The 22,487-nt window shown below is 39.4% G+C and overlaps 1 protein-coding gene across 8 annotated transcripts in view; it reads left to right on the forward strand.

Annotated features, from left to right (window-relative positions):
• Positions 1-1,537: 1,537 nt before the first annotated feature.
• Positions 1,538-22,487, forward strand: part of COX7A2L (cytochrome c oxidase subunit 7A2 like) — a 56,227-nt gene continuing 35,277 nt past the window's right edge. For 5 of the 8 annotated variants that reach the window (XM_039887310.1, XM_039887309.1, XM_039887308.1 and 2 more), the window contains exons 1-2: positions 1,538-1,717; positions 11,396-11,527. In XM_039887310.1, coding sequence (XP_039743244.1) covers positions 1,646-1,717; positions 11,396-11,527 — 204 coding nt within the window. In that variant the 5' untranslated portion in view covers positions 1,538-1,645. Of the gene's footprint in view, positions 1,718-11,395; positions 11,528-12,740; positions 13,621-22,487 lie in introns of those variants that run through there. The other 3 variants (XR_005658267.1, XM_039887305.1, XM_039887304.1) reach the window with 2 other exon arrangements.

Raw genomic sequence — 22,487 nt, forward strand, 5'->3', positions numbered from 1 at the left:
CAGAAAATGGAAATGACCAGTTACGAATCACTCAGCCTTGAAGAAATGGCGATCAAACCCAAATTGTATGTTCTTTTCATTATATCACAATGTTATTTTGTATAAACAGCGACTTTGGATTGGCCGATCATATGAAGAAGCTGAAACTTTTGCTCTACAGAGCATTGGTAGTGCTGAACATGCACATGGGGCTCTTAGGCTTACACTTGACAAAGCTGAGATGCTGGTGTATGCCCCGGCTCTGGTGTACTCAGCTTCCTCTTCTCAGAATGGATTTATATTTATTTATCTATAATGTAGTACTTAAGAATACAGACCCTAGAGCCAGATGACTAGCTCTGCCACTAATAGATAACCTGGGCGAGATACTTAACTTTCCTAGGCCTCATTTTCCTGGACTGTAAGATGGGGATGATAATAGCATCTAACTCATAGGACTGTTGTCAAGATTAAATGAGTTTATTTATGGAAAGTGTTAGTATCACCCATCAGTTTGACACATGCTTTCATAAATGCACTATAAATGAACCTATAATATGCTGTGAAAACTTCTGGTTAGATGATAAAGCTAAGAAAAGCCTTGCTTCATGCCTGTAGATAGGAAGCTTGTATACTCTTTTTTATACAGTAACTTGAACATAGTGGAGGCTCAAAAAACATTTTTAAATTGAACTGGAGTGAATACTACTTGAACTGAAAGTTGTAGTCCTGAACATTTCAGGCTCAAGGTCCAATTTTTTCAAGTATTTTTAGTCCACTGTCCTCACCTCCCCACCTCATTTATCTCAAAGGGCAGAGGCTAGAAAAAGGATGAGTCAGGTAAGAGTAAAAAATATTTCTGAAAAACTGAAAAATTTACATCAGGTGCCTCAAGTTTTAGGTGTATTTTTTCTACACAAAGCCCAGGATATCTTTATATCATTGGAGTGAAACCCTTAACAGTCCTCGTACCAAACAGCTGTTAGTAGGTGCTTTCAAATTTTATTTGCTCCTAACTCCCAGGTTGCCAGAGGAGCCCGGCCGATGGGTTGATACTCCTAGTCCGACTCCGTACGAGGAGGTAGGTAGGGGAGGAAAGAAATAAGACTATGAGCAAGTTAAATATTGTAAAGAAAGAGAAACCTTCAACCCAAGGAACCAGGAGGCAGCCCTGCAACACTGGCTCCCCCTGCCACACTAGACTACTCACCCGCCCCCCGCCCCGCCTTTCCGCTCCCGGCCCCACCCTCCCGCTCCCACTTCCCGGTCCCGCCCTCCTTGAACGCTCCCAGAGTCCGCCCTACTTGACCCCCGCACATCCCTCAGGCCCCGGCGCGCTGGGCGCTTGCGCATTTCTTAGGGCGTCTTGGCACTGCCTTACTCCAAATATAGGCAAAGCGGTAACCTCGTATTTTCTAAAGACCCCACTACAGTGGCTTTTCGCTCTCTCTTAGAGACTATTTCTCCTTTCTTGGCGCTGCGCACCTGGCTTTTCCTTCTCTTATGTGACTTAAGAGGGCATATTTTAAGTTAGGCGGTCATCGGGCAGCCCGTCTCTTGGCGCAGGGTCCTTGGGCTGAGCCTGGGGGCGACCGCCGGGAAGGCAGGGTCCTTCTCTGGGGCAGTCGCGCAGGTAGCGGCTGCGGAAAGTCAGACACGGGGCATCATGTACTACAAATTTAGTGGCTTCACGCAGAAATTGGCAGGAGCATGGGCCTCCAACGCTTATACGCCACAGGTACGGGTAGTGCCGCGCCGGTTCGGACAGTGGTGGCGGCCCAAGCCTCTGCGCCAGGCAGTCGCGGCGCCGGAGCCAGCGAGGCTTCTGCCTGCGTTTTGGTTTAGTTCGCCCCGCACCTCCCGGCGTCCTTCTTCATCCACTTACGGCGGCCATAGAGTCTCCCAATTCTTTAGTTGCTCCCCCGGTGGGGCTGGTTCGGTGCGGAAGTTGGGCCTGGAAGTCAGGAGGAGTCAAGGTGACCCCGAGCTCCTTGCTTGTGGGTCATGGGGTGGCTCGTGGGGTCTGCGGGGCCCAGAATGTGACCCGACCGAGTCTGAAATTAGGTCCTGTCCATTTTAAGGAGGTCTGGCTTTCGGTCTCCTCAATGCCCATTGTCACCCACTGCCGCAGCTCAAAGGCAGCCTCATTCAAGCACGAGATTGGAGAGCTGGGATGACGGCACTGAAGGAAGGCAAAGGGCGAGGAGAGGCTGTATGATCAGAATTGGGAGAATTAACGGGTTCCTTGAAATGCCCCGGTGAGTGTGAACAGTTACATGCAACGAGCTTACACTTTCCTAACTGTAAAGTGGTTGACGGATGCCTATTATTTGAGTTGTCTGAAAAGTATTCGGATATCACTCATTTTGCCAATTGGAGTTTCAATTTCCAGCTTGTGTCGTAGAGATGAGACCCATACATTTAATTTGGGCTCAGATCTGGCTTTGGTGCTTTATTTTATGACCTTGATCAAGTTGCTTTATTGTGAGCTTAGGGCAGCGGTAGTACAGATTAAATGAGGTGTGTGTCAAGTGATTAGTAGGCTTTGGCGGTTGTTGGACACTGGATAAAGTGGTAGCTATTCTTCAGAAGCTGAGTCTGAGATATCACCGTATTTACTTCTCATCCTCGTAGTGGTGTGGGAAGAGTTGATAAGATACGCAGACTGGAATAGTAAGGGGCTCAGGTAATGTGTAAAGGATGCTCCATTGTTAACTCCTTTTTCTGTGGGACACGGCAACTTGCCCAAGGGGTGGGATAGTTAAGAATGATTTCAATCTAAGATTAGATGTGCTATTAACTAGGATAATGGAGGGCAAGAAAGGCAAGTTTTGAGGCAGGCATGGAGTCGGGGATTAAGGATCTAGTTTATAAATGTTGAGCTTGTAATATGTCTGGTGGCAGCCGGATTTATGAATATGGAGTATACTAGACCTGGGTATCTTCAGCCCATAGGTGGTAGTAGAATCTGTGGTGGGAATAAGATTACCCAGAAGTATATAGGGAGGAAAGATGGGAATATTATTAGGCTACAGATACATGGAGGGAGAGTGGAGGAGGAAAATCGATATCAAAAGAACAATCCAAGATTGGTGTCACTGAAACCAAATTGGTGAGGAAGTCTAAAGAATTGTCAACAGTGATTTTTTTTTTTACAGATTATAGGAAAATTTCTATCGTATATGCTTCTACTATAAAGTATATTTTTCAGTGCATGGATCTTAAATGTTACAGTTTGTTGAATTTTGACATGCATACACTTTGTAACCTATACTCTTATTAACATTATAGAATATTACATCGACCTTAGGAAGGTCCCTTCTTACTCCTGCTGTCAATCCCTGTCCACCTCCCTGTTTTGACTTTTATCACTACAAATGGTTTTGCCTATTTTTGGATTTCATATAAATGGAACCATACGGTACTCTTATGTAAGGCTTAGTTCTCGATATTTTTGAAAGTGCATGTTACATATATTAGTAGTTTCTTTTATTGTATGGATATTTAACAATTGGTCTTTTCTGTTAGTGGCTGTAGGTGTTCTTTTAGTAGAGTTTATCATAATCTAGGTTCTATTAGCTAGTAAGGAAAAAGTGAAGTTTTAGACTAAGACTAACATATATTGAAATTAAATTGGCACTCTGGGCAGAGATTACCCTGAGTTGCATTTGGAACAGGTAGGGCTTTCAGATTTCTAGCACCTCTTGAATGGTTTTTCTTGAGAATTTGAACTTCATAGTTACTAAGGACTTCTTGTTATGTTAAGTGATAACATGTAGGCTTTATATGATTTGTAGATTTCACATTGATTGTGGTAGGCATCCCCCAATTCAGGTGTTCTGACCTTGGTAATTAGGAGTACTTCAGTTTTGTTGGAAACATTAGCACTCTGGAAAATGTGGATGTTTGTAACTTTCAGTGTTACATAAAGTCCACTGAATAACCTAACATGCATCAAAGAATCTAATGTGGAAAAGCTAGTTCTCTTAACAATAGGATAGGTAGAGATTTATAAATCAATTTGATGGCAAGTAATTGTGGGAAGGGTATTTTCCAGTGGTTGATTGAAAAGCATTATCCTTACTTTCACATGCAGTGTCCAGTAAATTGAGGCCAATAAACATGTGAAGAAATAATCAGTATCATTAATCATTAGGGAAATGCAAGTCAAAACCACAATAAGATATTAGTTTACACTTGCTAAAATCAAGAAGACAGACAACAGTGTTGATGAGAATGTGGAGAAACTGGAACCCTACTACATTGCTGGTGGAAACGTAGAATGGTGCAGCCACTTTGCAACACAATTTGGCAGTCTGTTAAAAAGTGAAACTTAGTTTTACCATTTGACTCAATAATCCCTCTCCTGCTTAAACTAGTAGAATGATATTCTAGGTAAAGGGGACTGTGAGAGTGGGAGGAGGCCAGCAGGGGAATCATTGAATAAGTTTGGCTGTGGTGCATGGAGAGCGATCATGAAGGGCCTAGATCATAGGACTTAATTTTGTGAGAAATGAGTAGGAATTTACGAAGCAACTTAGTGTAGAAAGTTGTGATAGAGTCTTGTCCAGATGTTGAAACAAGGACATGCTTGTTACTTTTAGTTTCATGAAAGATTTATGATGGAGGAGCAAGTATCATGACCAGAGCTATGCTTTAAAGGATAATCTGTCTGGGAGAGACCAGTGCCAGGGATTCTTGTAACACATAAAATAGTTCAGGGTCTTCTGAGTAGGAATGAAGAAAGAGTCAAGAGGTCTGCGAGGTAAGGACTAATGACTGATGAGGGAAATTTAGGGACTTCAAGATCACTAGTTGATGGGAAGACGGTAGTGCTTTCCACAGAAACTGGGAGCCTCCTGAGTAGGCTTGTGAGAAACTAGGTGAATTTTGGCTGTACGAAGTGTGAGGTGTCAGGGAAAGATGGAGGCGGTGATACCTAGCTGTCAGTTAGAAATGAAGGGCTTGAGCCACCGTGGATTGAAACTTGTTTCTAGTCCTAAATCAGGGTGAAAGAATTCATAGGTTTCTGTCATCTAAAATTTAAAAACTTTTCACATAACTTATTTCTCCACCTTCCTTCCTCCTCCCCAAACCTAAAAGGTAAGAGAAGAGGAAAACTTTGGACCAGTCAACTTTGATGAGGAAAAAGCATCATGTTTACTTTTTTTTAAAAAAATGCTGGAGCAACTAAAACAGACTAGAAAATACTCAACTACTAAACGTGATTACAGTTTAATGGCTCTTAGTCAATTATAGAGGTAGTGATTGTGTAAAACAGCTGAGAGATTTGATATTAATAAGCAAAACCTGTGATTTCTATTTAGCCTACAGTCCACTTATTTTAAGAACAACTTTCAGTTTTCTCATTGCTGTGGGAGGTGTGGGAGGCATGGGAGGCTCAGCCATCAAGTGCTGATTTACATGACTTTGGTTCTGAAGTATTCAGATGAAACTAGACTTCCTTAGCTTATTTATATATTCAGTAAATACTTACTGAATGCACTCTTTGTGCCAGTTGCTTTTCTGAGTCTTGGGAAAGAGGAGCAGTAAACAGAGCATGCCAAAATCCTGCCCTCATGAAGCTTCCATTGCAGTAGGGGGAGGCACAGGAAACAAAAGTAGAAGATAGTATATTGATGGTGATAAGTGCTGTGGAGAAAAAGCACGAAAGGGGATAGGTTGTTAGCAGGTTAAGCGGGGAGGACATGCAGTTTTAAAAAGGGTGGCTAAGGGACAGTCTCACTGAGAAGGTGACATAGGGGTAAAGATTTGAAGAAGGTGAGAGTTCAAGCCATATGGATACCTGGAGAGGAGCATTATAGGCAGGGGGAATATGCCTGGTGCTTGGGAGGTTTTAAGGCAGTCCAGAGGCCTGGGGCAGAGAAAGGGGATGATGTAAGGTGGTAGTGGTGGTTGTGGGAGAGGGGTTGAGGGGTACATCTCATAGGGCCCTGAAAGCCATTGTAGGAACTTTATGTTTTGCTCAGATTTGAGCTGAGTAGTGACATTCTTTGTTTTAACATAATCACTGATTTCTGCATTCAGAGTAAACTGCAGGACAGCAAGAGTGGAAGCTGGAAGAGGCGTAGATGAAGGGATTTGCTCTAGGTCCCTTCCTGTAAATACAGCTTCCTGGTCAAGTCGACGCCTGAGAACCTTAGTGCTACTCCCATCCAGCTTGCCTTGAATCATTGGAAACATTGACCGCTCTTAATTTGTTAGGAGGTTTAATGAGGGGTAGGTGAAGTACCTTCCGATCACATTCATTCCTTTTACCTGTGGGGCCAAGACAGCTGAATTGTTGATAGTATGGTATAAAAGTGGGTTTGAATCCCATCTTTTGGAATCTCCGAAACTTTGTTTCAGTCATGTGTAACATGGGCTGATAATACCTCATTTATAAGGTTGATTTGAAGAGTAAATTTAGTAATTAAGATTGTGTAAAAATCTGAAAGAAAAAACTTATATTTGAAAAAAAGCAGAATGTAGGATTTCACATAACTATAAAGATATTAAATGTGCCTATGAAAAAAGATAGGAGGAGAATATACAATTTATAATTTACGAGATAAACTAATGAGATGATAGGTAACTTTAAAATTCTATATTCTGAACTTTTACAATATTATAAATGGAAATATGAAATTATTTAAAACTGTTAAGATGGTTGATACTCCTATTTTCATATGTTATTGATCAAAAACTTTGCTGTAGTTTTGAATAACTTAATGGGTGAACAAACAAAGCAATTAAGTATAATCCCTTCTAAAAATGCTTTCCCATTAGTCCTGTCAAAACATGAATTCAATTTCAAACTGTCTTTGGAGATGCTTGCTAGGAAGTGTTTTTTAAATTTTGCATTCTTTAGGAGAAAATGCAAATTGCAGATAAGGTGAGTGTCTAAAATTCTCCAGGTCAAAGAGAGGTCCTTTATTAGGGCCCCCTCTTCCCATATCAGACTCCTTCTGAGTCTTTGAATGTGTTATATATCAAATGTAGGCTAACAGCTTACAGACTAAACTTTCTCTTTAAGTGGATTGTTGTTTTTAAGCAGTAGTTGAGAACCAGTGGCTGAGACAGGTAGTAGAATACTTAAAAGCCAGGGCTCTGGTCTTATAGAGAGGCTTGAGTTTCGACACTTGGCTCTTTTTGCTGTGTGATCTCAGACAAGTTACCCTTTCTGACCCATCCAGTTTACTCCTTTCTAAGAAGAGACTAGTCATATTTTCCTAGGGTTGCTGTCAAGATTAAATAAGATGACAAGATATGAAATACTTAACATGTTGCTGGGCACATAACAAGGGCTCAGATATTAGCTGCCGTTATTTCTTAACATTAATATCCATATTAGCAGAGATTTTATCTGTCTTAATCATTGTGCATTTTCAGTGTAGAGTAAGTACTCAGTAACATGTTAATGTGTAAATGCAGTACAGAAATCAGTGATTCAGAACCGTTTATCGGACTGTGTCCGAGGAAATAGAAGCCAAGTTTAATACTTTTTTGTTGCTTTGTTGATCCTAATGCCTTCCTGGTGGGAGTAACATTGAGGTTTCAATATTTTAGAATAGGTTTTATCAGTTATAGGTAAACTTGAATTTTTTTTTTTTTTTTTTTGCCATGGTCCAGATGGGCCACTCAACATCTGAAATCCTGCGTCTGACACATAATCTGCAGGCTGCTAAGCCTGGGACTGGGTGGTTTTTCATCACTTCTGTAATGTGCCCTAAGAGTGTTTTAGCAGTTTTATTGAAGTACAATTGACATAATAAACTGCAACATTTATATTGTACAGTTTGATGTCTTGCCATATGTAAATACCTGTGAAACTATCACCAAAATCACATAATGAAAATAACCTTTACTTCCAAAGTGTTCTTCTATTCCTTGATGATCTCTTTCACACTCCCCTCATGTATATTCCACTACCTCTAGGCTTCCACTGATCTACTTTCTGTCACTACAGATTAGTTTTCAATTTTGAGATTATTTGGAGATACATCTATGTTGTTGCTTGTATCGACACTATTATTTTTGTTTGTGAATAGCATTTTGATCTATAGATATATTATGATTTATCCATGTACTTGATGAACATTTGGCTTGCTTCCAGTTTTTGGCTATTACAAATAAAACTGTGGACATTCATATACAAGTCTTTGTGTGGACTTAAACTTTCAGTTCTCTTGAGTAAACATCTGGGAGTACAATAGCTGGGTCATAGTATGGGTGCATTTTTAATTTTTCTAAGAAACTCCAGTTTTCAGAAGAGATTATACCGTTTCCATTCCTACCCATAGTGTATGAAAACTTCAACTGCTTGATATCCTTGTCAATACTTAGTGAAGTCATTTAAAAAAATTTTAGCAAATCTAATAGATATGTAGTGGTATCTTGTGGTTCTAATTTGCATTTTTATAGACTACTGATGTTGAGTGTCTTTTCATGTTCATATTTGCCATTTGTATACTTTCATTTGTCTGACCAAATCTTTTGCTTATTTTTTTAATTTGGTTGTTGTCTTATTATCGACTTTTGAGAGTTCTTCATATGTTCTGGATACAAGCTTTTTTTCAGATACGTGATTTGTGAATCTTTTCTCCTGGTTTTTGTCTTGCCTTTCCATTATCTTAACAGTGTTTTTCAAGTGCAGAAGTTCTGAATTCAATGAAATCCAACTTATTAATGTTTTCTTTTATGGATTATCGTTTTGGCATTATAACTAAGGAGTTGTTGCCTAATCCAAGCACACAAAAATTTTCTTTTGTTTTCTTCTAGAAGTTTTACAGTTTTAGGCTTCACATTTGCATATAGAATTCATTTTGAGTTAATTTTTGTATATGATTAGTGTTATGAATTAAAGTTAAACATTTTTTTGTTTGAGCATCATTTATTGAAGACTACATTTTTCCTACTAAATTGCCCTTAAACACTTTCAAAAGTTAATTGACCATACATGTATAAATCTACTTCTGGACCCTTTGTTCTGTTCCAGTGACTTTTTCTCTGTACACCAACACTACATATCTTGAATACTGTAGCTTTATGATCAGTCTTTTTACTTTTTTTAATTTTAAGTTTTAAATATTTTTAATTTTTTAATTATAGTTTATATATGATATTATATTAGTTTCAGGTGTACAACATAGTGATTAGACATTTATATAACTTAGAAAGTGATCGCCCCAATAAATCTAGTACCCATTTCACACCATACATAGTTAGTTATTACAATATTGGCTATATTTCTTATGCTATACATTACATCCCCATGACTATTTTGTAACTACCAATTTGCATTTCTTAATCCCTCCCCTTTTTTACCCACCCTCCCAACCTTCCTCCCACCTTGCAACCATCAGTTTGTTCTCTGTATCTATGAGTTTGTTTCTGTTTTGTTAGTTTCGTTCCCTAGATTTCACATGTAAGTGAAATCATACAGTATTTTTCTTTATCTGACTTTCTCCACTCAGCATAATACCTTCTAGGTCCATCTGTGTTGTTGCAGATGACAAGATTTTATTCTTTTATTTGTTTATATTTATGGCTGTGTAATATTCCATTGTATAAGTGTATCACCTCTTCTTTATGCATTTACCCATTGATAGACACCCAGGTTGTCTCCATATCTTAGCTATTGTAAATAATGCTGCAGTGAACACTTGGATGCACATAGCCTTTCAAAGTAGTATTTTGGGTTTCTTCAGATAAATACCCGGAAGTGGGAATACTGGGTCCTGCTTTGTCTCTTGTTACAGCCTTTGTTTTAAAGTCTATTTTGTCTCATATAAGTATTGCTACCCCAGATTTTTTTTCATTTCCATTTTCACGAAATATCTTTTTCCATTTCTTTACTTTCCGTCTGCATGTGTCTTTTGATCAGAAGTGAGTCTCTTGTCAGCAGCAGGTAAACTTAAATTTCTTTGGAAGAGATCAGACACCCAAGGGTCTGATAACTATTAATTTGGACAAAGGATTTCCTTTTTCATATGTAAAATGGAAGAGGCTGGACTTGAATGCTACTTTCTAACTTTAAAATTTTATTTTTCCTAGTTAGAATTTAATATAAAAGGATGTGACTTTATTGATTTGGAACTCTAAGTTCCTTATTTTAATCTGCAGGTTATTTTGGAGAACCATCTATGTATCTACTACCGTAGGTTCTTATAGAAAATCAGAGTTCCCCTTAGGTTCTTTTTTGTTAATAACAGCTTTATTGATATATAATTCACATACCATATGTTCACTCATTTTAAAGTGTACAGTTAAATGGTTTTTAGTATATTCACAGGTAATGTGCAACCATCACCATGTTAATTTTAGAGCATTTTTATCACTTCAGAAAGAAACCTATACCTTTCAGCTCACCCCCCATTACTCCAGCCCTAAGTAACCACTAATTTACTTTGTCTCTGAAGATTTCCCTATTTTGGACTATCATATGAATGAGATAATATATTATGTGCTTTTTTTGCGACTGGCTTCTTTTACTCAGTGTAATGTTTTCAAGGTTCATCTGCATTGTAGCATGTATCAGTATTTCATTTTTCTTCCCTCTTAGGTTTTTTTCTTTTAAGCCTGTGTTTGTCCTTTATCCACGTGGCTAAGGGAGCTGCAATTAGTAAACCTGTCTTAACCCCTAAATCTCATTCAGTTTATATTTATTGAATACCTGTGTGTGCCAGATGCTACTTTAGGCATGTATTATTCTCATATGCAGTCCTTTCAGTGGTAGATACTATTATTATATTCATGTCACAGATGAGAACACTGAGGTTCTCATCTTTTTTATTTTTATCCACTTAAAGCATTTTTTTTTAAACTTAGGGGTTTATTAATAACAGAAAGTTCAGTTACTCTATTTTTTTTTTTCTTTTCTAATTCTTAAAAGGCAGTCTCTTAACCATTTCTGGCTCTTCCGGATTGAGATATTTGATTACTGTGTGTCTGAAACGTTTCTGAAGTCCTTTCTGGGGTTAGAGATTCCATGTTAGTACATAAGCTCACCAAGAGGAGAAAAAGGACAACCGAATTTCTTTTTAAATCTACTCCAAAATTCATACAGATCATACATGTTTTACTGTTTTGATAACAAGATAGGCAAAATAGTTATTTCTACAAGTTCAGATTGGGCCTTTGTTGTTGTTTGCTCCTCTCTCCCTCCCCCATCTTAATGGCAAGGAGTTCTTGACAGGGTTTGCCTTGTGAAAGTGGATTAGGTTGTTTTGTTGGAAGTTTAAGGACTTTAAACCTTAAACTTAAAAAAATTAAAGGCCTTATAATGCAGAGTTGAAGAGACTTCTCATGTGGTTGAATGACTTTCTCAGCTATTTCTAGACAGCCTGCTTCTTGAAAGTCTTGTTCAGATGTCCAGACATTCTTTCAACCTGATATTTTCCTTTTTTTCCTACAGGGATTAAAGCCTGTAGTTTCCAAAGAAGCACCGCCTATCATATTTGCCACACCAACTAAACTGACTTCCGATTATACCGCATATGATTATGCTGGGAAAAACAAAGTTCCAGAGCTGCAGAAGTTTTTCCAGGTGAGAGAAGACACTCTAGAACAGAGAAGCCTATGAAATAATAGGTTTTAAAAAACTCTATGAAACCAAATCTTAATCTAGTTTTACTATTCACCTTCTCTCTTTTTACTTAAATTGAATTCTCTGGTTTTTAGTTTGAGCCCTAAACTAGTAGAATTTTATGTAGGTAATTTCCTCATCAGTTTTTGAGGGTATGCAGGTTTTCAAATTGCATATGAAGCTGTTGATCATCCATTGGATGGAGGAAGCAATGGCATGTATAATATATAATATTGTGAATAATCCAATATATATTTGGCTTTGTGACACATGCAGTGACTTTTGGCAATGAGTTTTCTTTTAATTGTTCTTTGCTTGCTTGATATTAAAATTCACTGAGCTGTTGTTACAAGTGGAGGAGACTTTCTTGGGTTTGATGATCAACAGAGAGAAGCCAGAATTGGATTTTAAAATATTAACGTTAATGTACATACAGATAATTGAGAGGTCATTGACTCAGCTATGTCTCAGGTTCTATGGGAGTGGTTGTGTCTGTTACTACTGATGCTGGAAGACGGTGTTCCCTTCCTCAAAAACAGTCCAGATTCAGGACCGGCTTGGGAACTTTTGATCAATTTAATTACTTTTTATCTGATATGTAAGACTTGAGTGGGTATCCGGGTTCTTGCATTGGCAGTGGGGAGGGATTTTGGAGACTACAAAATAATGGATTATATATTTTACGGAGGCTTATTAAATAGGTGTTTAACAGTTTAATGGACAGGAAGCAGTTGAATACAAAATGGATTTGAACCTATTAACTGACCCAGTGTGCTCAGACTTCATCCACTAATGATCAGGAAGTCATACTGATTGTAGAACTAAATATAGAGCATTTCTTGTGCCTACAGTTCTATGTTTAGCTGCTAATTACCTTTATGTTTTGAAGAAATTCACCAGTGCTTTTTTCCTAGTTGAGCAATGTGATAAATTCCTTAGAAATTTGAAATTTGTTGCATGCATGTTCCTGAGGCTGCATTTTGAGAATGACTTTGGACTTAAGCTTTAATTACATTTAGAAGAAAATATAGCAGTATTTCAGTTAGCATTTTAATGGATTAGGGCTTTTTCCATTGCAGTGTGTTGATGGATTAGATACAGAGACATTTGTTCTTTATTAGCCTAAATTGTAAATCTTTTTCTCATCAACTGTGTCCTTGATAATTCTTTCAAGAAATCCGATGGTGTGCCCATCCACCTGAAACGAGGCCTGCCTGACCAAATGCTTTACCGGACCACCATGGCGCTGACGGTGGGAGGGACCATCTACTGCCTGATCGCCCTCTACATGGCTTCACAGCCCAGAAACAAATGAGTTAGGCTGCAAAGGACTGGTTTACTTTTTGGCATAAACCCTTTGAATTTTTACTTTTCATTGTTTCTGTAAAAAAAATTTTTTTTTTTACTTGAATGGCCTACTTAACATTTTATAAAAAAAAAAAAATAGATATTAAGGCAATATTTTGGTTTGTTTATGAACTGCACATGGCCTGTCAGAGCTCTTTTGACAGTTAAAACTAGTATTCATGGAAATGTTGCTGTTCTTCCAGTAGGGCCTCTTGATTTCCCTGGAGGTTTTGGATGAAGGTTGCATACAGGCTCATTAATGGCAGTCTGTGCTGAGGTCATTGGGGACTTACGGTGGTATTTTTGAGCGTGGGGTACAGAAGCTTTTCTGGATTTGGATGTGACTGAGGAAGGAAGACAAAAGCCCAGGCCAGGAGCATAAAATGAAGGGTTTGAGTTAGTAGTTACTTTGGGAATTTTTCCATCTTGCAGTAAATTGTTAATAGAAATTATTTGCAGCATGCCTCTATTTATTGGGCAGTTTGTTTCAAAGGATTATTTGCCTCATCTCAGATTTTTAGTGAAATTTTATGTGTAATTGTTATGTATTTATTCCACCATGGGAACAGAATACCTGTTTAGTGCTGTACTTTAGACCGATGTCTGTTTTATTAATGCACAGTCTCCTTTACCTTTTAAAAATGTTATGGCTTTTAAATTATGATTTATTTTGATTGTGGAATAAATACATGAATGAAAAATCTCAAGTTTGAAGTCTTTTTAAGTGATCTTTCAAAATAATTTCAGAATACCAGAGATATCTTAAATCTGAGTGTAATTTCTTTCTTTTTATTTGGACACCAGATAATCTTTACAAAACTCTTCCTCAAAGTCAAGTAATAGAAGGCTGATGGCATATTGATGATTACCATATGGTTCCTTATATGAAACCTGCTTGCCCCTTACTGAAATGTGCCCATAACACACAGTTCATATAGACATTAATTTCCTGTGCTGTCACAGTTGGTAGACTTCATGTACCCTATATTGTCTTAAAAAGATGAAATTTCATTATTTAAGAAGTATCTTAAATAAAAGGTCTGTATCTTGCCATAGCAAAGAACAGTGACTTCTTACTGAGGATAAATATGGTGTTTGAAAACAATAGCATTTTCACAGGCTAGGAAGCCCTTATTTGTCTAAACAAGTCTAAACTTTATTCTTAGGTATTTCCCCCAATACCATAGTAAGAATAGTATAATACACACCTGTACATCCTTCACTTAGATTACCAGTTGTCAATATATTGCCATCATTTTCTTGCTTTCTCACAAACATAGACACACAACTGTGTACATACACACATTTGGTTTTTGCTGAAATTTAAGATTAAACTATGAAATTATTGATTCAGTCATAAATACTTTAGCCAGTATCTCCTAAGAATAAGGTTATAATACAGTTGTTAGACCCAATTTAACTGGTAACAATACTAATATCTAATATATAGTCTCTATTTAATTTTCCCCAAGTATCCTGATAATTTGTCCTTTGTAGTTGTGTTTTTAAAAATAATAGCTTTATTGGGATAATGATTCACATACCATACAATTCACCCATTTATACATTTCAGAGTTTTATATTCAGGGTTGTGCAACCATCACAAATCAATTTTAAAGCATTTTCATAACCCTAAGAGGAAACCCTAAGCCCTATTAGCAGTCACTTCCATTCTCCAGCCCACTTTCTAGCCCTACAGAACTACTAATCTATTTTCTGTGGATTTGTTTTTTCTGGACGTTTCATATAATTATTATCATACAATATGCAATCTTTTGTAACTGGCTTCTCTCAGTGTAATGGTTCATCCATATTGTAGTACATATAAGGATGTTCATCCATGTCGTAGTATGTATGTATTTCCTGTTTATGGCTGAATAGTATGTCATATGGATATATACCACATTTTGTTTATTCATTTATCAGTTGATGGATATTTGGGTTATTTCTACTTTTTGGCTATTATGAATAACACTTCTGTGAACATTGATTATAAGTTTTTGTTTGGACATATGTTTTCATTTTTCTTGGGTATATATCTAGGAGTGGAATTGCTGGGTCATATAGTAACTCTGTTTAACTTTTTGAGAATCTACCAGACTGTTTCTAAATCAGCTGTATCATTTTATAGTCTCATCAGCAGTTGGTTTTTGTTTTTGTTTTGGCTCCAGGGTCCACTCAAGGGTCATACATTGCATTTATTTGTCATGTCCCTTTAGTCTCCTTTTATTCAGAACAGTCCCCAATGTCCTTTATGTCATTGACCCATTTGAAGAGTTCAGGCCAGTGTTTTGCAGAATATCCTTTAACTTGGATTTATCTAATTGTCTCTTTATAATTGAATTCAGGTTAAACATTTTTTGTCAGGAATTCTTCATTATGGTGTGGTATCCTTATTATATCAGGTGGCATTTGATACCAGTTTGTCTCATTACTGGCAGCTTGAATTAGATAATTAAGATATTGTTTGCTAGATTTCTCCCTTGTAATTAATAAGTAATCTGTGGGGTGATAGTTGAGACTGGGAATATGCTATCTTCAGTAGCTTTATACCCAGTATTAATGTTCATTGGTGATTCTTTGAATCATTTATTACTAAGGTGGTTATAAAAAAGTAATTTTTTATTCTGTCATTCCTACTATATTGTTGACATTTTTCTGTGATGATGAGTACTCCCCCTTTAAAAAGTTTCAGTGTAATTTTCTCATTCAATGTAATAACGATCTCTGTTGTTATTTATTCTGATGCTCAATTCAGCCCAAATTGTCTTGTGTCCTGTTAACATGCCCCTACTAGTCTTTGAGCATTCTTCACTTTCTGACACACGAGATGCTTTCCATGCTTATCTTGTGTTTTCTCCATCCCACTTTCCTCTTGTTTACTTTCAGGTGTGTGCTATTCATATACATGTACATGTATTTTCCTTCTCTGCCTGCTTTATTTTTGCCAAAATGCTACTGTGCATTCCTACTACTCATAATTTGGATATTGTTCTCTGCCTCATTTTTCTGCATTGTATTCCATTTTATGAATCCACCATAGTTTATTTAACTAGTCTCCTTTTGATGGGTATTTAGTCTTAAATTTTTTGCTTTTACAAACACTATTTAATGTATAATCTTTTCATGTCATTTTATATATTAAATGTATTTGTAGAATAATTTCTAGAAGTGAGATTTATAAGGCAAAGGAAACGTGTGTTTCCAATTTCAATAGCTATTCCTCATTGAAAAAGATGGTGCTGATGTACATTCCTATCTAGCTGTGATGAGGGTGCCTGTTCTTTCTCCCCTTTGCCATCAGAATGCATTATCAAACTTTTTCATCTTTGCCAGTCTGGTAAGTGATAAAATTTCTTTGGTTTAAATTGCCTTTCTATTGTAATTAGTGATGTCGAATATCTTTTATTTAAAATTTATTCTTATTTTTTTAAATCTTTTTATTTTTAATTTTTAAAATCTTTTAAATTTTATAGGTAAGTTCTTTTTTGTACTTTGTACAGCTATTCATGTACTTTGCCCACTTGTGTACAGGTACTTTTTGTTAATGCCATAAGTGTCATTGTTCCATCAGGTTGATTTCTTCAGGAACAGTCTCTACTGACTCTTGTCTGAGCCAAACCTCTTTTGATTGCAGATCCCAGAAACTCATTAAAACCATCCTATACAGAAAGGGGAATTTTCCAGAACCCAAGTGCAGCTGGGCATTCCTTACAAGGACTACCTCTGGGACCAAGGTGGTGGTTCTTTCTATCACTCATGGCTGTGTAGTTGTTTAATTCTCTGTTTCTGTGGACCAGCTTTCTCTGTTTATTGTTGCACACAGTAGGAAATGGTGGTCTAGCTACTGGAAACCAGCCCCAAATTCCAGGAGAGAGAATATCATTGGCTGCCTTTTGGGTCAGGGGTCCCCCACCGGGTCAGTTAGCTGTTTGGTGCCAGGCTGTGGAGGCATGCAGAGAAAGATGTCAGGCTAGTCTGTCCCTGGGCCTGAACTGGTGGCTCTGAGCCTTTTGCTGTATTCTCAGAGGTTTATTCCACCTAGGCATGTTACTTTGCACCCTTGTCAGGTTGGTTGAGTTTGCTCAGAGGGGGACTATTCTCCTTGTCAATGCTGTTTGGATGAGAGGCTGTTAACAGAGGGACATTCACTCTCCTCACCTCCTCCAGGCCAGTTGGTTAGTCTTTACAGTACTGATTTGGGCTCACATGCCCCTGGGAGTAGGAAGATTCCACGGGGTACCCAGCCAAGGATAGTTTTAAGGGAATCACTTTTTAGTTCCTCAGCTTCCATTACATTTGCTAAAATTGAGCAGCCTGAGAACACACCTGGCTCAAGGGCCCTATAATCTTTTTCCCCTCACCCATTTTAGTCAGACCATGGCATGTTGCCCTGGAGTATAAAAACCATCTCTGAGGTGCCATGGGGATAATTCCAAATACTGGTAATGTTGAGAATGTGACTCTAATGACTAGGTAACACATCTTTTTGCAAGTTAAAAGTTTTCTGAGTCTTTGCTTTTAACAAAATTGAAGGAAGAAACAATTGTGTTGTCAGTTGGTCATTAAGAATAATTCTGATAATTGACATGACATGACTTTTAGTGTTTAACTCGGGTTCATAGAATTCAGAGACATGGCTATTAAAAAACTTACATTCCCATCTGTTTATGAGAACAAGTTTTCTTAGTGCTTAATATCTGTAAAAATAAAAAATAGGAATGGAATTAGTGCTGAAACTGCCTTTAACAGTCGAGAGGATCATGCATGGAAACATGAACCAGCCCCCTCTAATAAAATGTTGTTCATATTTTATAGCTATCAATATTTTTGTTGTTTTGTTCAGGTATGTACTAATTATAATGCAATCTAGAATAAAATATTTTTTAATACTTACAGCCTTATGGTCACAGGAAATTTAACCAAATTTAAATTGTAATATGTTATAGAGAATTGTAAGTCTGATCAGTAAGAGATTTTTGAGCCTAACAATATGCTACATTAGGGTAAAGTTTTGGGAGTAAATTCTAAGTGGAATGGAAATACAAATTCAAAATTGTAGAGTGAAATGGAAATACAAGTTCAAGAAGAAATTTCTGACTGTAAATAGAGATTTATAGTTTTAGCTTGAAGAAGTTACACGTCCAGTTGGGATGGCATTTGCATTCTACTGGATACATTTATAAGAGCGACTTGACAGTTTAAGCCATTATTTACAATATACCAGAAACTACTATTTTAACAGTGAAAAGTTTTAGATGTTAAACTTGTATCTGCAGAAGGGTACACACAAATTTTCAAAATTATTTTAGGGTGCACAAGAACAAGAAAGGTTGAAAATAACTACTTTACACTTCTTTCATTTCAAAGAAGTATCCACTTATACCTTTTTTTTTTTTTCCTATGTCAGCCAGATTCCCTTTTAGGGTTTGACTAGCTTTCCTTCTTCCTAGTCCCTCATCCAGTATGACTCTGGTTTGCAGCTCTCAGTGGCAGGATGAAGTTGGGAGTGGCTTTTGTAACACTAGCTAGCTTTCTTTGATTTATATACTTTTTCTCTCCTTTATGAGTGTGGCTCTGGGCAGCCTGCCCGGTTCTCTGGACCATTGATCTTCAAAGGCTAGAGGATACACCAGGGGCAGTAATGATTGATTGCTTAGAAATTCTGATACTATCTGGTCCCAGTGATTTAATACATTTATTTGACATTTGACTGCACATATCATGGGTTGGCTCACTCTAATCTGTCACCAAAGGCTGGCAGTGTAGGGTTGGTTGAGAAGTGGGGTCCTGTCTTTAGTGCTCCTCTAATCAAGTTCTTTGGTTGTCATCCTTGGTCATCCAGGGCCTCTTCTGACCCATCGTCATCAAGGAGTTCCACTAATCCTGTTTCTTCCAGATATTTACTTAATGTGCAGGGACCCAAAGATGAATCAGATAGCTTTGCCTTTGTAAGCACGCACTCTGATTATTTCAAAATTAGGTATTATTTTTAAAAATTACTTTAAAAATTATTTCTAGGTCTTTTTCAGGGTGTCTCATCTCTTAGGGTTGGTAAACCATTTGGCCAAGAAACTTTGTTATGGAGGAATTCCGCTATTACCCCTCACTTGTCTCAATTGGGGAGCTCCTTGGGACTGGTGGGGTTTGGTTACTTTAGGATAGGTTGCCCCTGGCTGGATGTGGATAGAGGAGCCTGGCTGAGGCTTCCGTTCTGGGAAACATGTCACACCTTGGCAGTGAGCAGCATCAGCTGACTGTTTCATTACATGAATAGACTGGGGTGGCTCAGCCACCTCCTGAGGTGGTATTGGAGTGAATGGGTCATTGCAGTCTCCTCTGCCATTAGCAGCTGTCTCTTGCATAAAGCTTGAATCAGGAATCCTGGCCTTGGTGTGGCTCCAGGGTGCACAGGGTGCTTTGCTGCTGCAGGATGTGTTGTGGTGGGTAAATTGAGACTAGATACTGCTTGCTTAGGATCTGGGGTCTGTGAGAGCTGATTTCTAAGGAAGCTGCTTCATGGCACCGATGGAAAGACATGAGCAAGCAGAGTGGCTAGGAAAAGCATTTTTTAGATAATATATTTTTCCTTGAGTGCTGACACAGCTACCCTGGGACATCGTGCCTATTCTTGCCCCGACCTTGTCTGTGACATGGAGCTTTGTCATGGTCACATGGCTGTACCTCAGGGCCAAAATACAGGCCTTTCACTCTACCCAACATATACTAGCTAGATGGGACTCTGCTAACTCCCAATACCACACTCCAAGGAAGTTGGCTGAACCTGCCCCAGGCTGTAAGAAATGACGGGGTAGCCTCCCTGTCAGCAGGGAAAAAGTTTTAGAAGCAGAAACTCATTGCAGAAAGGCCTTGGTATGCCTACAAAGTACAACTGACAAAGTCATGGACCTTGGTTTTCAAAGGCAGAGAGGAAGCGAGCCTGGGACCTGGGAGAAGTGCCAGAAGTTGGCTCAGACATAGGGGTGTTTCCTGAGGGCGCCTAGCTAGGCAGAAAGGCTGCACCAGGGCTCTTCACACATTTCAGCATCCGGGAGAGAGAAGTGGGAAGAGGGCAAGTGGGCAGGAGTAAAGCAGAGGCGCTTGGGCAGGGCTCTGCTGGCCTCAGGGCTAATTTCAGGGTCCAGCTGTGCCAGGCTTATGCTGAAGTTGTTGAGAGAATGGAGCCTGAGCCCAGGACTGTGGGAAAGCCAAGGAAGGAGGCGGCTTGGTTGCTCAGCTCAGCCCAGGCCCCTTTCCTTGGGGACGCCCCGGCACAGGTTATGGAAGTGCCTTGCCACTGGAGAGGGTGGGGAAAGATGGAAGATGTTCTAGAATTGGTTAAACCGCCAGGCTCCAAGTCCATCTTCCTCTCCCCCAGAGCTCTCCTGCTTAGGCCACAAAACCTCCATGTTAGACAGCAGATTAATTTGAAAATTGAGTTGCAGCTATGAGTTGATGTCAACTTCAAAGTTCAATGGCGTTTAATTAAAGCCATCCAGGGACTAAACCCGCTCTCAGGAAATTATTCTGGCCAAATAATTAAAGAGAATGAAGGTTAGATTTGAGTTTCTGGCTAAGTCTGTATTGTGTTTGGCATCACCAAAACATGAGTTACATTAAGCTTTCATGAACCAACCTTTCATGAACCAACCAACAGTTAGTTGTCAGTCTAATTAGAGTCACACAGAAGAGCCTTTTTTTATACTTGATATCGGTTCCCTTTTCTCCTGGAGATATGTCCTCTGGAAGAAACAGTCATTTGGAAAATTGATTTATAACTATATGTGTCTGCCCATCCCTCCTTTAGCTGGGTCCTGTTCATTGAGCATCAGAAAGAATTGTGCCGGAGGGAGTAAGCCACAGATGCAGCAGGAGGGCTCGGGTAAGTCACTCTTAGTGGTTGGGTTGAGGCCGTAACTTGCAAAAACGTGTCCTGTGGCTGTGGGAGATTAAGGAATAGTTAAGGTCGCCCACCCAACCCAGGCCAGCTTGGGCAGGCCTTGGGGGAGGTCCTAGGGAGCTGAGGGAAGTCATGGTCTGCTCAGGAGGACCGTGTGGTCGAGAGCGGAGTGTGTTGCCCTTTGTCATACTGTGACCTAGCTGTCATTGAGCCTTATGCCTTGAGAGTGAGTGGCCTTGCTCCTGCCAAATGATGGATCAGAGTCCTCACCCGGGCCTGTCTAGAACCACAGCAGGAGAGGAGAGGTAGGGGAAAATGGCAGGTAAAGCTATGTGTCCCTGCTATAGCACTTACCAGTACCTTGTCATCCAGCATATGTTTTCTATTTTTCTGAGTGATTGTGGATATGATGTATTAAAACCCAGAAAGAATTTTTAAGCCAACTCAGGATTCCTCAAAGTGGACCATCCCAGGCCCCCAGAACTCAGGAGATAGGGAAAAGAGATCTGCTTTCTTCAGCTCCAGGTTTGGACAAAGGTCAGAGGTGCTGGTTATACCCTTACTTGTATATCTTGGGAATGTGAGTTTGTGGTGGCGATACTTGCTGGTCTTTGCAGAGTTCTAGGCCGTGCTCTAGGCCTAGAAAAACCTCACTGTGGTCTGGAATCAGGGCCAGGTGCATTAAAAACAGAGCAGCCTGACTCCCTTTGTGAAGGTAGTCATGCCTTGGGCTTCATACCCAAGAGTGGTTTGGGCCTGGGGTTTCCTAGTGCTGTCAGCCAACCTGGGCACTTTCTGAACTGGGTCTTGAAGTCTTACTGGCCCTTATCTTTCTTAATTCTCTGGTGCTCTGGGCCATCTCTGGCTTCCTACAAGTTTTACTTTCTTCCCTTTTGGCCCATCAGGTTCCCTGTTGTCCTTTCCCATAGGGCTTTTCCATGAACAGATTTGGGGTTACCTGAGGATAGGCACCCTGTCTCCCTATCAGACTGGGGACTTGCCCCATATTCACCATCAGTAACCCTAACGGCACAAACCATTCATTCTGTAATCCCTGTGTGCCAGATTCTGTGTTGGACAGTAGAGCCCTAGAAAGATGACACTGTCCCTGGCTTCCAGAGCTCACAGAGTGATGAGTACAACCAAAGTGCAGAATTGTCCAGAGGCAGGGCTGGGGCTCATGAAGGTGAGGGGAGGAGTGAGGGGACTTTCTCAGAGGGGGCACTGTTTAAATTGCGTACGTATCACATGTGGAAGTAGTTTCCAGAAAAATACGGTGTGGAAGGACACTTGGCCTGAGGGAAGAGCATGCACTGACGTGTGAGAGAACCTTGAATGTGCGTGAAAGGATGGGGGAAGAGAGGAATGGCAGGACTCCGACTAGAGAGGGAGGCTTAGGCTAGCTCATGAGGCCGGGACTGGGCCAAAGAGAGCTTAGACTCTAGTAGGTAGGGTAGGAGGCAGGTAGGTGTGTGTGTGTGTGTGTGTGTGTGTGTGTGTGTCGGGGGTGGGCAGTGGGGGCAGAATCCAGTGTTCTTTTGTTTTTTTGAACCCCTACCAATATGGAGGACATACTGGGAGGGAAAAGGCTCAAGGCATTCCAACAGTTAAGAGTTATTAGAGTTCACTTGAGAGGTAATGAGGGCCTGGAGAGCATTGGCAGTAGGCCTGGAG

The sequence above is a fragment of the Pteropus medius genome, unplaced genomic scaffold (genome assembly GCF_902729225.1).
Source record: "Pteropus medius unplaced genomic scaffold, Ma_sr-lr_union100, whole genome shotgun sequence".
NCBI lineage: Eukaryota > Metazoa > Chordata > Mammalia > Chiroptera > Pteropodidae > Pteropus > Pteropus medius.